The sequence below is a fragment of the Periplaneta americana genome, chromosome 4 (assembly GCF_040183065.1).
Source record: "Periplaneta americana isolate PAMFEO1 chromosome 4, P.americana_PAMFEO1_priV1, whole genome shotgun sequence".
NCBI classification, from domain to species: domain Eukaryota; kingdom Metazoa; phylum Arthropoda; class Insecta; order Blattodea; family Blattidae; genus Periplaneta; species Periplaneta americana.
The window spans coordinates 195,774,107-195,788,973 of record NC_091120.1 but is presented as its reverse complement, the minus strand read 5'-3'; the positions used below and the strand labels follow the sequence as shown (position 1 = coordinate 195,788,973).

The 14,867-nt window shown below is 34.1% G+C and overlaps 1 protein-coding gene across 8 annotated transcripts in view; it reads left to right on the top strand.

The window, feature by feature from the left end:
* PDZ-GEF (PDZ domain-containing guanine nucleotide exchange factor) overlaps positions 1–14,867 on the top strand; it is a 504,712-nt gene that overhangs the window by 377,539 nt on the left and 112,306 nt on the right. For all 8 annotated transcript variants that reach the window (XR_011331894.1, XM_069824559.1, XM_069824560.1 and 5 more), the window contains 3 exons: positions 6,026–6,136; positions 8,852–9,061; positions 13,730–14,251. Coding sequence is in view for 7 of the 8 variants with exons in the window: in XM_069824559.1 (XP_069680660.1) it covers positions 6,026–6,136; positions 8,852–9,061; positions 13,730–14,251 (843 nt within the window). In the remaining variant the exon portion in view is untranslated. The remainder of the gene's footprint in view (positions 1–6,025; positions 6,137–8,851; positions 9,062–13,729; positions 14,252–14,867) is intronic.

Sequence of the window (14,867 nt, the reverse complement as noted above, 5' to 3'; positions counted from 1 at the left end):
GCTAGAAGCAAAGGAATGCTAGTGACATTTGTAATAACATGAGTTAAGTGCATCCATTGTAAGAAAAAGTATCTAAAATTTTAGTGGCAAAGGGATATTTTAATCGCATCACACATTAAAATTTAAATAAAAATTTCACCGATTTTACGAAAGCTTAAATATTTAAACCCCATTTTCTCAAAAGTAACTTAAGTGCACTTACAGCCCTTTACTTATGACCCCCTCAATTTAAATGCATAACATAACGAACATAGCCGCCTGAAAAGTTGAGTTTTTGAAAAAAAATGTTACTACTCTACTGTATTTTGATAAATTCCGTAAAAGTGATGATGAAACTGAAAATCGTAATATCATATTTCCCTACAACATAAATGGATACACTACTTTCCTCTCCTCCTATACCTAGTAAAATGATTTGTTTACATATTGCACTAGTAACACCAAACTCCTGTAATGGAAGGGGGCAACAGTGTTTCCGAGTATAGCCAGGTTAATGTTAAAAATGTTGGTAAAAATAAAGTGATATCCCTGTATTACTGTCATTGTTGGTTTTTAGACAGATATTTAATAATGCTGCATGGTTTTATAGCGTCGATAGAATTGCTGGTGACAAGCTGAAATTTTTGGTGAGAGGAGTCCAAGTATAACCTGATATTTGCCTTATAATAAGTGAAGTGGAGTCTAAAAAAAAAAAAAAAGAATAAACCAAATAATCATCTTTGCCAGATCATGTACCGGTACATTTCTCCTGCATATCTAACATTCGCACAATCTCGAGGACTTTATCCAAATACCTTACTATAATAATACCTGACAGCTAGCAGTTTTACGTGCGAACGACGATGGTGCTGCTACCTACCTGCCGGGATGGAGATACTCGCGAAACAAGTTGTAATCAACTGCAATGTATATTGTTGCTGCGCTAGTTAATTTGTTAATAGTTTTATGAATTAGTACTAGTGTTAAAATGTCAGGGTGTATATGTGCTGTTTATAATTGTGACAATTGCAGCATTACAAATTGCTCCAAATCGTACTTTCGATTTCCGGGGGATCATAAAACGTAAGTCAACAACATTCTTTAGTAGGCCTAATTCCTTCGTCTTTGTGTTGATAGAAAAATACAAATTAGTTTTTTTTTATTTAGACCTAATAAATAAATAGAAGTTAAAATGTATTGCATTTTAAGGTTTTATCAAATTAAGTTTTATTGTTGTCCACATGCATTTACTAATTATTACAAGCATCAGATTACTATCAGTTTTATCTTTGCAGTTGTCAGCAATGCGTATATAAAACATTATTGTAAATTCATTCCTAATATCAGATTGATTTTGTCTCGGTAAACCAAAGAAAAAATATGTAACAATTAATTACAGAAAGTAATATGAAGTATACAATATTTCTCATAATATGAAGCTTTGATATAAGATAATAATTTTACATTAAATATTATTCAACATTTCTTAAGTGTTTCATATATAATTCCACATTAGTAACTCACGGTTTAAACAATAGTCCGAATCTCGCTATGTTAATATTTGTATATGTGGACGTAATTCCATCCCTCTGCGCTAGATGTCAGGTCCGCGATTTTTCGCACTCACGCCAATGCTACTAGTATAGTCCGACCATCGGATCTGTGCCCCCGTAAGATATGGGCACTGAACCTTAATTACTTTTCAGCCTCGGCAATTCATTTCCCCCCTGTATTCCTATTTCTCTCTTTTCTGTCCCTCTCCCTTTCTCTCCCCCACTACTCACAATTTTGAGCCTTCTTGCGGGACAGTTTATTTGCACTTGCAGTCCAGTGTTGTCAACTCAACATGAATACTGTAGCACGGAGTGGTGAAAGAAATATTATTAAGCGAGTAATAGCATTTTGCATAAGTCAATCAGCGTCATTAGACCTACTTAAATTAAATTATGAATAAGTAATAATTAACCTTACAGTATTATAGGCAATATTTAAGAGACATGACACTGTTTGACGGAAGTTTGGCAACATCCCTATTCGGCAAGGTTCGTGGCCTGCTGTTTGACGTAGTGGGAGAGAAATGGATGGAATGGGGTGAGTAGAGGCGTTAACTTTTCCGAGAACGACGACAGGGCTGAAGGGGCATAGATCCGATGGTCCGACAATATACAGCTGCCCGGTATTATTATAGTAAGGTATTTGCTTTATCTATAGTTGAAAATAAATGCTAAAATAAATTTCTAAATTATAGACATCAGCTCAAAGAATTTTGAGTGACCACAAGGGTCCTGAATATAATAAACATGTACAATAATGTGATGTGATACATTAAAGAAAAAAGAAAGTTAATTGTTTAAGGCAAATATAAGTTGATTAATTGAAATAGAGATGATGATGTAATATTTGAAGAGAATCCTTGATAATATTTATAAGAATAGACATTACATAATCAAAAGGAAAGTGAAGTTCCTTAAGATAATTCCACGTGAATTTTGTGATTGAACCTCTACTGCCAAACAGCAAACCAATGACGGACCATTGTTTAAGAGGGACGTTGTACTTTTGAGAAAGATACGGCAGACAAGGTTCATATATGGACTTCTTCTCAATATCAACCTCGGTGGCCTGATTTAGGTTTCTTTCGAAACGGATAGTAGGGTCAAGAACAAGAGCCCGTTTTATGCGTCCGTTGATAGCAATAATGTCTGCCCGTCTAAAAGAACCATCTGATGATACACAATGTACTTCCTCGTGAATCTCCCAATTTAAAGTTTTTAACGATGTCGCCAAAGCATGTCGTACACGATGATGTCTAGCATTGATCAGCAGCTCGCCTTTGGGGCATTGTCCAAGCACGTGTCCAAGTGTTTCAAGCTCGCTACAGTCTGGATGACGGCAGCGGGTTGTGCTTAGAGTTCTGCCCGGTATTGCGCGAACCGCCGAAATATTGCTTGACATTTTTAAAGCATTGGTCCATTCTGAGGAAGATAGGCCCTTTCGATTGCTTACCCATGAGTTAGCCTTGGGGAGATCACTATAAACAATAACCCCTTTACCACGCAAGGTATGGTTTGTCCAAGTTTGGAATATCTATTCAGATGTTACTATATAACCGACAAATCAACTTTAACTCTTAAATTGGCAAAACTTCATTTCTCATACTAGTTTAATAAACCGTTTCGGACTGTAAAGAAAACAACTATCGCAATTTCTATATTTTATATGTTGTACATTATTATAGTATTGTGAAATTTTGGTTAAATTTAATTTTACTACAATTTTTTTTCTATTCTATTAAAATTATAGCATATAGCCTATTAATGTTGTATCCTATAGGATACACTGCGAATTTAAGGCTTAAATGAAATGGTTATGTACGCAGTGTAACTATATTGAATGGAATGACTTCATTTCTTACAGAAATAGCTAGATGCTGGAAGTAGGCCTATATAGCATTATTCATTATTTGCAGAAGGTGGGTGATGATATGTGGCAATTGAACTTCCAGAGATTAAGGAAGCCCGTGAGTAAACGTGTAATGTCATGTTAACCCTTGCATATCAGGTTTTACCGTCAAATATTTACCTTATGATTCCGTAGAAATTCCAAGAGTTGCTTGATAGACCCGTTTGTACACTAAGGGGATTTAGTAATCGAATTAAGTTAACCGATATTTTGCTCGTGTAAATGTGAACCGTATGTGATTGGTGGTACATCGAAGCAGAGATTATATAAATAAAACAAATGAACGTAAGATTGAAACCGTTTCCTAATCATAACACAGCAATAAAAAAAAATTACAGTGACTGTTACACTTTTACTACGTCATACTATTTTTAACCAATAAAACGGTACGAAAGGACTTGTTTCAACCAATCATGTCTGTTTATCGCTACAATTTCATCATTTCCCTAGTATTTGTTTTTATCAACATTGCCAACATTTAAAACTGCAAATTCTTATACGGTCCTCTGAAACATGCTTTGCGATCGTCATTTATTTCCCCGCATAGTCGACTTAAAATGGTGGCTCCGTTCAAACATTTTGGTGAAGCTAACATCAGTGGAATAGAATTTTAGCACAGTCTAGTATATACAGTCACGAAGCTTGAGTTGTGAGGGTGCTAGAAACAATAGATTGTGCTGGTACTATTTCGCGTTGTCTGTAATGAGGGGATATTAGCGATCCTAGCAACTACAGTATCTATGGATGCATATTCACTACGTATTGAGCTTCGTGACTGTATATACTAGACTGTGATTTAGTAAGTCAATTAATAACTGTTTTATTGTAGTAGAGTACTTTATTTCTTCTAATCTTTATATACTTTCTTCTAATCGTGTAATAGTCAATTAAATCCCACTCGAGTTTTGATTTTCTCTAGATAAATCAAAACGTCTAGTGAGATTACTGTTGATTATAGTCTCAACTGCACATTTTCTATAGCTTTTCATCAAACACAAGACGGTCCTTGTTATAGGCTAACTAGTGGCTTGTGCAGCAAATGCTGCAAACTAAGTTCATTAGACGTTCAAATAAACATTTTTCAGATTTATTTTCAATGAAGAATACCAGACATTCTGAAAGTTATTTGCTTCCATAATAATGAAAGACACTCTCTCTCGAGCCAATACTGAAGAGAACCACGCATATAAATATCTACACCACACCGCCATTAAATATATGAAAAAGACCCAACCCCACTTGATTAATAACTATAAAAATATTTGATTTTTAATAATCTTACGTAAGTTTTATAGCTTTCAGTAACATATACTATATAGCCGCCACTCAGTAAAATATAGAAATCAAAATCTAATTTAAGTTATTCTCTACATCTACTTATATAACCCCAAAACGTTTCGCTTTCATATCATCAATATAGCATTAATATGTATAATTAATGAAAAAATAGTCGCATCACGGCATCAACTACAGTAACATTTCATTTCTAATGGTAATAATGTCATCAAACTACCTCAAGTTTTGTAGTTTTTAATATCCAATACACAGCTGTACCCAGAAAATTACACACCACAGAATCGAACCTGTAAATTATTTTTAGTAAGTTAAGTTTTTAATAACCAATTTAATTTGAGCTCTAAATATGTCAGAATTCTTGCAGATCATGGCCTTCGTGTAATATTGCGCAAATCAAGATTTCAGGTATAACTCCCTGTAAAGTTGATTTGAATAATTTCGAGGGAAAAATTGTTCCGGAGCCGGGTATCGAACCCGGGACCTTTGGTTTAACGTACCAGCGCTCTACCACTGAGCTACCCGGGAACTCTAACCGACACCGATCCAATTTTTCCCTCTATATCCACAGACCTCAAAGTGGGCTGACAACCGTCAAGCAACCAACTTCGAGTGCACACTAACTCCGTGTGACTTAAATTGTGGTTTTCTGTTAACGAACATTGACGTGTATTATGCAAATCAAGATTTCAGGTATAACTCCCTGTAAAGTTGATTTGAATAATTTCGAGGGAAAAATTGTTATTCGTGTAATACTGTTTACTGTAGTGTGTGTTTTGTTTTATTCTGGAATGCAATTAGCTAGTTCTCAAAACTGACGACAGATGGATTTTGGAAAATAGGAAAATGATGTAGGAAAATTGACATTTCACTGAAAGCTACTATTTTTCTGAAAAACTTTGAGTTCCAAGCTTCAAAATGAGGGGTAATTTATTAAAATCCGTTCAGCCGTTTTCCCGTAATTTCCATTACCAGTTCAAATTATATATAGGAACACAGCATTAGAGTTTCAAGTACGGGACATGAATGAATTTAAAATGTATGGTCATTGTTCGACTAGCCTTTGTCTTGAAGAATGTCATGAATGGGTATTATTAGAGTGAATGGCCTGCTATAATTTCCTGTAAGTTGCTTGTCAAATTGCATTATCCATTTAAATTGCCGTTTCCATGAATCGCCCGTTGCTACCGCCACCTACACGGAGGATGGAGAGAGGCAGTGGGTGACGGAAGTCACTGATAGCATTTACGCCTGATAGTAATGCATCCTGTCTCGTTTTTATTTGTTGCAGATTGACTACCCCGAAGTGCAAGGTGTTCGAGGGGTTGGTGGGGGAGGGAGAGTGTCTGTTACATCTGGCAACATGGATCGTCCCAATGTCAACCTAGTTTTCGAGGACACGGTAATTCATAATTAATTTTATTAATATTTGTAGATAAATTTAATATTTAGCATGTTGTGTTAATGTCCACAGATTAAATAAATGAAGTAATTTTATTGATTAATATTACAGTTGTGCATTTTGCGGTTAGGGGAGTGTTGAAAGAGCCGTAGGGGATAATGTTCCCCTCCGTTAGCGAACTTGTTGACATTACTAATAAAAATTGTAAATTAAATATGTCCCTTCCCTAAATATGCAGATTTGATATCTGTATATCTCTCTGTGTAACACAGTTCACTATACCTAGGAATTTATCACGGGAAATGAATTATTTGTAAATACTATCTTTCCTATATGTTTCATAGGAAAGTTTTATTAGGAAAAATGTCAAGGAACTAAAGATACATCGAAATACACAAACAACTAGATATTTTATTTTCTTGATAGGTTCAGAGGAATTATTAAAATAAAATTCTAAAAGGTAACATCATTTGTTTTATTTAACATTTTACCACAGTCGCGAAGCTTGAGGTGATTTTTTGCATTTCTCGCGATACAATGCTTCAAGCGGTTAGCAACTGAGAGTACTAGGAACAATAGACTGTGCGATAGTAGCGATCCTAGTAGCTAGCAACTAAAGTTCAACTGTCATTGAATACATATTCCCTACGTATTGAACTTCGTGACTGTAATGTACTAGACTGTGATTTTACTTTGTTTCTTCTACTGTCAATTGTTTCTTATTTCTTTTGTTATTTAACATCGATCCAAAATTGTATTAAATAAAAAAAATATATTTTTGGCCCCTAAATTCGATTTACAAGTTTGAATTATATAAATTGTTTAATTTACACTCAAGAATCGTGTCACCAAAGTTTGAAAGACATGTAGGGAAAAATGTGAATTTTTGTTCTAAGAGTCGATGAATAGGCCTACCTTAAAAACCAAGATATACACTCTTAGTACTACTAATCGCACAGCCCTCTCTAGAGAGAGTTAGGGCTGTGACTATTCGTAATTTTAACGCAATACACAAGTCGGATCCACATCTTCGCTCTGTTAAGACTCAGCTGTTGTTAAAAAAAAAAGAGAGAGAGAGAGAGAGAGCGTTCACTGTTAATGCATTACCGGTACAGTCTTCAATGCACTGCCTTATTAAACTTTGAAGGGCCTAGTCAAGACTCCAGACTAGAGTTCCTTCATCCTAGAGAAAAAGTTTAGAAGAGAATTAACAAATTTTCTCCGTAGGTCTGCTCATACCTTCTACTCAACTGCTGATGAATAAATTGTTTATGCTTGTAAATGGAATTAATCCGCCTACTTTTGTATAGCTAATTTTTTACTTCTTTCACATCTCAAAGCCACAATGCTGATGAAGGTCTGTGAAATACAGTAGGCCTACCCGATAAATGAAATGGAAAGGCATAAGTCCAAATTTCTGTGAAAAACATACCCTGATGAAGTGATGAGTATTCGAACAATATGAGATGATAAAATATATTTTGTATTTTTTGTGCAATATTGCAACTCCTCTCCATTTAAATACGTACAATATTCTTTTATTAACAAAAATAAAGAGAATGAGTGTTGTAATATTGCAATATTGAAGTTATTAATGTATTATCAAATGCATTGAAAGCGTAGACATAACCTTAAAGAGCGTAGTTGTAACATGTAATTATAATGAATATTTAATAATATAAAACGTCGAAATCTTATGCCCGATTAACGAAACCGTAAACTTTCATAAACGTTGAAAGTTACAGATATTTCACAAAATAAATTAAGGCTTTTTTTTTTTTCCTCGCTGTTATTTATACTCGTTTTAACATCTCTGGTCATATCGCGAGTTACGAAGGCTTTATTATTAAAATTTTAATGTAGTAAATATAGTAGGTCACGGCTTCCTAAAAATCGTTTATTTCATAATTTAAAAGTGATTATGAACGGGTGGTGTATTGTGATGTTCGCTATGGCTCTATTACAGTTATTAAAGGTTACAATAAAATTTGAGATTTCTTAAAGTATAAATAATTAGCACAATTAATCAATTTACGTAACTGAATTGTGAATTCTAATAAAAATGAAGTACTTGCACTGTAATGTCTTAAAAGTAAATGTTAGGTTAAGGTTGTCTTACAAATGTCACCTCTAAGTAATAAACTTGTAAATGTTTATTTTTAAATTGTAAAACCTGTATCTAATCTCCATTCAATTAGTTGTATATACAATTATGAACTTCTATATTGAGCCTATAGTGCAAAATATTTAATATGTAGGCTAAATTATATCCTGCAACTTATAGGCTACTGTTAGAGTAGGCCTGTTTTGTAAATAATAAAGCATAGAGTATTTTCCCACTCTTATTAACTATTTCATTGATTAAGGGTCCTTTTTCAAGTAAGTTATAATTTAGAGATTTAATGTTGTGCATAGATTTATGTAAACGCAAGAGTAAAAAATAAATGTATAAAATCTTGTATATATTCTTTTTTACATAAATTTTGGTAGTAGTATACTGTTTCTTCAGTGTACTTCCTAACATGGTTCATATTGGGAAGATAATTTAAAATGGATTGTAGATATAAAATATTTTTTTATTATAGGCCTATGTTCTCATTTGATTCATACATAACCTAACATTTTTTATTTGTGTCCTGAGATACCAGTATCTATTTCGAAAACATAGAAGTACATGTTTATGGTATATCCTAATGGAATTTTTTGTATTTGCAGCAATTTTCCCCAGCGCTAACAGGACGACCAGAATTATATGTGAAATCCAATCGATCATCCCACTCTTCGGATACAAGTTCAGCATACAGTGGCTCAGATACGATGGCGAGTGTACAGAGCTCATTGGATGCAGACGAGATTGACCTCTCAGGACTCATGGAGTCCATTGTCGACTCGGATGAAGAGGAGGACTTTACAGAGAGCATGGATGTGAGTGACACAAAGAGCATGTTGCAGGGGTGGGGGTTAGGGCTGAAATTTCGACATTCTCTTCAAGACTATCAGTTTTTCACTTTCATGCTTACATAGCCTACTCCAGTGTTTTTTATTTCATGAATATCATCAGTTTTGTTCTGCAACAATTTTTAACATGCAGGATAACATAATAATGTACAGGACTACTCATAAGTCAGTACATTATGTTATGTTTACATGCTATTTTCTCGCTTTCTTTTTTTTTCTTTCCATATTATCACAAATCCAGATTAACGCTAGAACATCACATATAAGAAATCTTCAATTGTTATATTATAAAAAACCAAACACTTCATCACATGAAAGTTCACCAGTGTTAAAAATGTGTTCAAATTTCAATGAAATATGTAAAACATAGGATCTAGATTTCTGCATTTCTTACGTGCAATACAAACATTTTCTTATTAATATACTGAAGGTAGTTGATTTTATATAATATTGCTATTAAATTTGCCAATTATAGCTACATTTTACATTTTTGGCTATGATATCTATATTTAACTATTTTTCATTTATTTTATTTTGTATTTTTCATTTATATCTATATCTGTATCTCTTATTTAGGTAGTATCTATGGGCCATATTCATAGACATTTTTAGCGCGGGCTTCCGGTGGATGATCAGCGTTTTTCGTATTCATAAACCAGTATTAGCGATAGGATATGATTTGAATTCTGTACTAGTAACCAGTGGATAGCCGGGGCTAGCTTAGTACGCTCGTAGCGCGTGCTGCGAAATGCCTGTGAATAGCACCCTATTTGTCTGTTCTTTTTTTTTTCTTTCCTTTTCTCATTTTCCATTTTCATTTGTATTTACACTTGTATCTGTTTCATCTCTTTTTTTATTTTTTCATGTTATCTATGTTTTTTTTTTTTTAAACGAATATCTGTACTGTCTATTGTAATTGGGGCTTTCCCCCGTTACAGGCATAAATAAATAATCACCAAAAATTTATCGTATCACCTTGAAACTTACAGGATATTATGCTCATAAATGCATGAAATAATTGAATTTTTTCTAGGCATTAGTGTGAATTATATATTGATGAATTTTTCGCATGTTAAAAAAAAGTTAAATAAAAATTGAAAAGTTAAAGAAATCGTTGCTATAAATATATTAATCATGCAACAAAACTCAGATAAATTTTTAAATGCCTAAGGTTGTAGTAACTATTGACCAAATTTCAGTTAAAAAATAAAACAAAAATTCCAATGCAAGGAGCATTAGGCCTATACAAAAAATAATAGCCTAAAATAATTAATAAACAAAACCCTTTTTGACCTATGAAGTTCAAATTTGGTATCATAGACATTTTAAGTTTCTGAGTTTGAATTGAAAAAAGATTGATTAAAAAATATAGATATTGAACATTTCAGCCCTAATCGCCCTTTAGTATTTAGTATTGTTTACTGTCTATTAATTAATGTATTTATATTGTAATTATGACTCATTCCTACTATTCTTTAAAATTGTATATTATCTCTACATAATGTATTTCACATGTAACAAACTACAACCCTAATATACCAAAGGATAAAATAGGGTTTTAATGTTTGGATAACAATAATCATATTAATAATCGCTCTTTAGTTAAAAACGAAAATACTTTTGAATGTTTGCGGATTAAATTTGATATACTAATTATTTCAACATCAGAAAATTTCTCTTGTTTAAAATAGACCTGTTGTGTTAATAAGACATGTCATAAATCGTCATTTGTCACTATTGTTACATCCATTTTGGTGTGAATAAAGTTACACGCTATAATTTGATTAAATTCTAGGTGTCAGAAGTTTGGTATAGGGTGATTTTGAGGTCTGTATCAAAGATTTGCATCATATGAACTCAGAAATATAATAATAAAACATAATAGTTATGGTCATATCCTGTAAATTGCTGATGAAATATGAGAATCTTCTGTCATGTTAATGTATTATGTATTGAATTATTCATATTGTCGCAGTAGTAGAGATAAACATCTCGAATTCAATGTGCCATAAGCATTTTATTCTCATATTTAGGTTATAATATTCTATATTGCTACAAAAATTTGAGGCAATGTGTCTTTGTCGTTACATAGTAATCAGATTTTTTATATTTAATATTTTCCTATATGGGAAATGCGTGTTATTATTCGGTTGAGAAGCTCTTATCATCCAGTCTGCTGTCCAAAAATCTGAAAGTTAGAATTTATAAAACAGTTATATTACCGGTTGTTCTGTATGGTTGTGAAACTTGGACTCTCACTCTGAGAGAGGAACATAGGTTAAGGGTGTTTGAGAATAAGGTGCTTAGGAAAATATTTGGGGCTAAGCGGGATGAAGTTACAGGAGAATGGAGAAAGTTACACAACACAGAACTGCACGCATTGTATTCTTCACCTGACATAATTAGGAACTTAAAATCCAGACGTTTGAGATGGGCAGGGCATGTAGCACGTATGGGCGAATCCAGAAATGCATATAGAGTGTTAGTTGGGAGACCGGAGGGAAAAAGACCTTTAGGGAGGCCGAGACGTAGATGGGAGGATAATATTAAAATTGATTTGAGGGAGGTGGGATATGATGATAGAGACTGGATTAATCTTGCTCAGGATAGGGACCGCTGGCGGGCTTATGTAAGGGCGGCAATGAACCTTTGGGTTCCTTAAAAGCCATTTGTAAGTAAGTAAGTAAATATTTTCCTACTGCCACCCCCTTCCCCCTTCCCACTGTGCAAGGTTTTCGTGAAAGATTATTTGCTTATTGTTAGTGTAGCATTCAGTGGATCTTAAGAAAAAATATGCGAAAAAGTTGTTTTTAAGATGAAAGTACAGTATTAAAATGACTACAGTTTTGTTGTTGTTCTTCTTCTTCATGCATTAAGCCCTACTAAGGCTTGTTGCGCGCTCCAAATTATTAGTTCATTGGTCTTTCCATCGTTTTTTTGGTCTTCCTATGTTTGCTATGTTTTAACAGTTTTGTTAATCAGCCTAAAAAAAATTGGTAGAAATGTTAAACGTACATAAATATTTTTAACCTAAATCTATGCTTCAGTGGCTAACCATGACAATATCTTTGAAAAATATTGGAGTGCAAGAGGCAAAATGACTTTATTGTCAAACGCTTGGCATTAGAAAACAACATATTTTAGCCTATATAACAATTTCCAATGTAATGTCTATAAAATGAATTGATCAGCAATTTATTCACTTACCTTCTAAAGTTTTATTTTTTATTTTTATACATCTTGATTACGGAATTTTTAACACTATAACACTTCGGAATAATATTTAACACGCGAAAGATATATAAAACATATTCCTAAGTTTTTATTTTTCTTTCCTCAATTTGGTTTTCTTGAAGTTTTTAGTATGATAATCTAGACTTCCATGTAGAGAATTTCTCTTTCCCTGTTTTTTTTTTTTTTTTCCATCCCTTCTTTCTTCTCATGCTTTTCCTCCTCGTGTTTCCACTTCTCTTCATCTTCCTTCTCTCAGTTCTCCTATCTCGATGCTATAGTCCAGAATGAGACCTGGTCTCCAAAATAATTTACACCTATTCTTCACATCTGAAGATTTTTGGAGCACAAATAATTTTCGGAACAAGTAACAAATCACTGTCTTAATGAGTCACAAATCACTGTCTTAACGAGTAGCATCACTTTCTTCTTAAATGAGTCACGTCACTTTCTTAAATGAGCTGCATCAATTTCTTAAGGAGTAAGAAATTACTTTCGTAATGAGTTACAGATCACTTTCGTAACGAATCAAAAATCACTTTCTTAACAAGTCAAAAATAATTTTTTTGAATAGTCGTGAATCACTTTTGTAGTGAGTTGCGAATTACTTTTGTGACAAATCGCGAATCAGTTGTATTAACGAGCCGCAAATCACTTTAGTATGTGCCGAAAATGGCTTTGATAACGTGCCTCATTTTTGTAACGAGTCGAAAATCATTTTGTGGCAAGTTGCGAATCAATTTTGTGACGAGTTACGAATCATTTTTGTGACGAGTCTCAAATCGTCTTTGTGACGAATCACGAAACACTTTTGTAGTAAGTCGAAAATCATTTTTGTAGTGAGTCACAAATCATTTTTGTAGCTAGTAAAAAATCACTATTGTAGCGAATCACGAATCACTTTTGTAGCGAGTCAAAAACACTTTTGTTAACAAGTAAAAAATCACTTGTAAAAAGCCACGAATTACTTCTCTAACGTCACAAATCACTTTTTGTAACGAGTCACAACTCATGTTTTGTAATGAGTCCTGAGTCCTGAGACACTTTTTGTGACGAGTCACGAGCTAGCTGCTTACGTAACAATTTAGGTATTTTCCTGACGAGTATATTGCTGATCTATGCCTGATTTACAACCCAGAGACTCAGATATTTTTGTTTCATGCTGCCCTTGAGATTGTTTATGGGAAGTCCTTCCATTAGGCTTACTGTGGCTGACAGTTCTTTGGCCAAAGAGGCACCAGAGTGTTGTTAGTGTAGTGAAGTATAGATATTTTCTACAAAGATGTACCAAAACACGTTTATTCTGTACAAATGAAAAAAAGATCGAATATAAGAGAGAAAACGATTGTGTGTATAGTAACTGAATAAGATTAAGTTCTGATGTTACGTCTTGTCATCTTGCAGAGTTTAACAGTTCGTGACACTATCCGAGAATGTCTGGAGAAGGACCCGTCGGAGAGAACGGAAGACGATGTGGAGGCATTACTAGAGTTCACACAACACCTGAAGGCGTTCACCAACATGACGCTGGCCGTTCGAAGAGCGTTGTGCAGTGTGATGGTGTTTGCGGTGGTGGAAAAGGCAGGCACAGTTGTGATGAACGATGGGGAGGAACTGGACTCGTGGTCAGTGCTGATCAATGGTCACGTGGAAGTGGAGCACGTTTCCGGCGAAACGGAGCAGTTGCAGGTCGGGGACAGCTTCGGGATCCTCCCGACCATGGACAAGCTGTACCACCGGGGTGTGATGCGAACACGCTGCGACGACTGCCAGTTCGTGTGCATCACGCAGACGGACTACTATCGCATCCAGCACCAGGGCGAGGAGAACATCAGGAGGCATGAAGAAGGCGGGCGAGTCGTTATGGTTACAGAACAGAGGGGCGCTCTGGAAGGAGGTGGACGGCGTGGACATGTTGTCATCAGGGTAAGAATTGCTATGTAAATTTTTCAAGGACTAGGCTGTAATAGATCTATCTGTAAAGTTCCTGTATTGTATTATATTGTATTTATTAACATTCCATGGTATTCATACATTGCTTTACAGCTAGAATATGGAACAAGTCAAAAAACTTAATACTATTATAAAGTCTTAATTTATAGTCACAGTCTAGATGAAATATATACAGATGAGGTTTACAATATAGTCTACTAGTACAACACAAAGTTTTAGTATCAATTTCATGAAATGTTACTGAATGTCATGAATTCACCTACAGAATAGAAGGCGTGAGAAATTAGGTACTTCTTTAATTTGGCCCTAAATAATCTTATGTTCTGAGTTTCATTTTTATATCGATAGAGAGGCTATTAAAAATTTTTACTGCCATATAACGCACTCCTTTTTGATAGTATGATAGACTTGCCGATGGAGTATTAAAGTCATTTTTTTGACGTGTATTTATGCTATGAACGTTGAATTAATTACAAAGTTTTCACGATTACACACGAGGAACATTATTAATGAAAAGCTATACTGACAAGCCATGGGCATTATTTGTAGTTTTTTGAAAATAGTCCTACACGATTCCCTAGATTTGGCA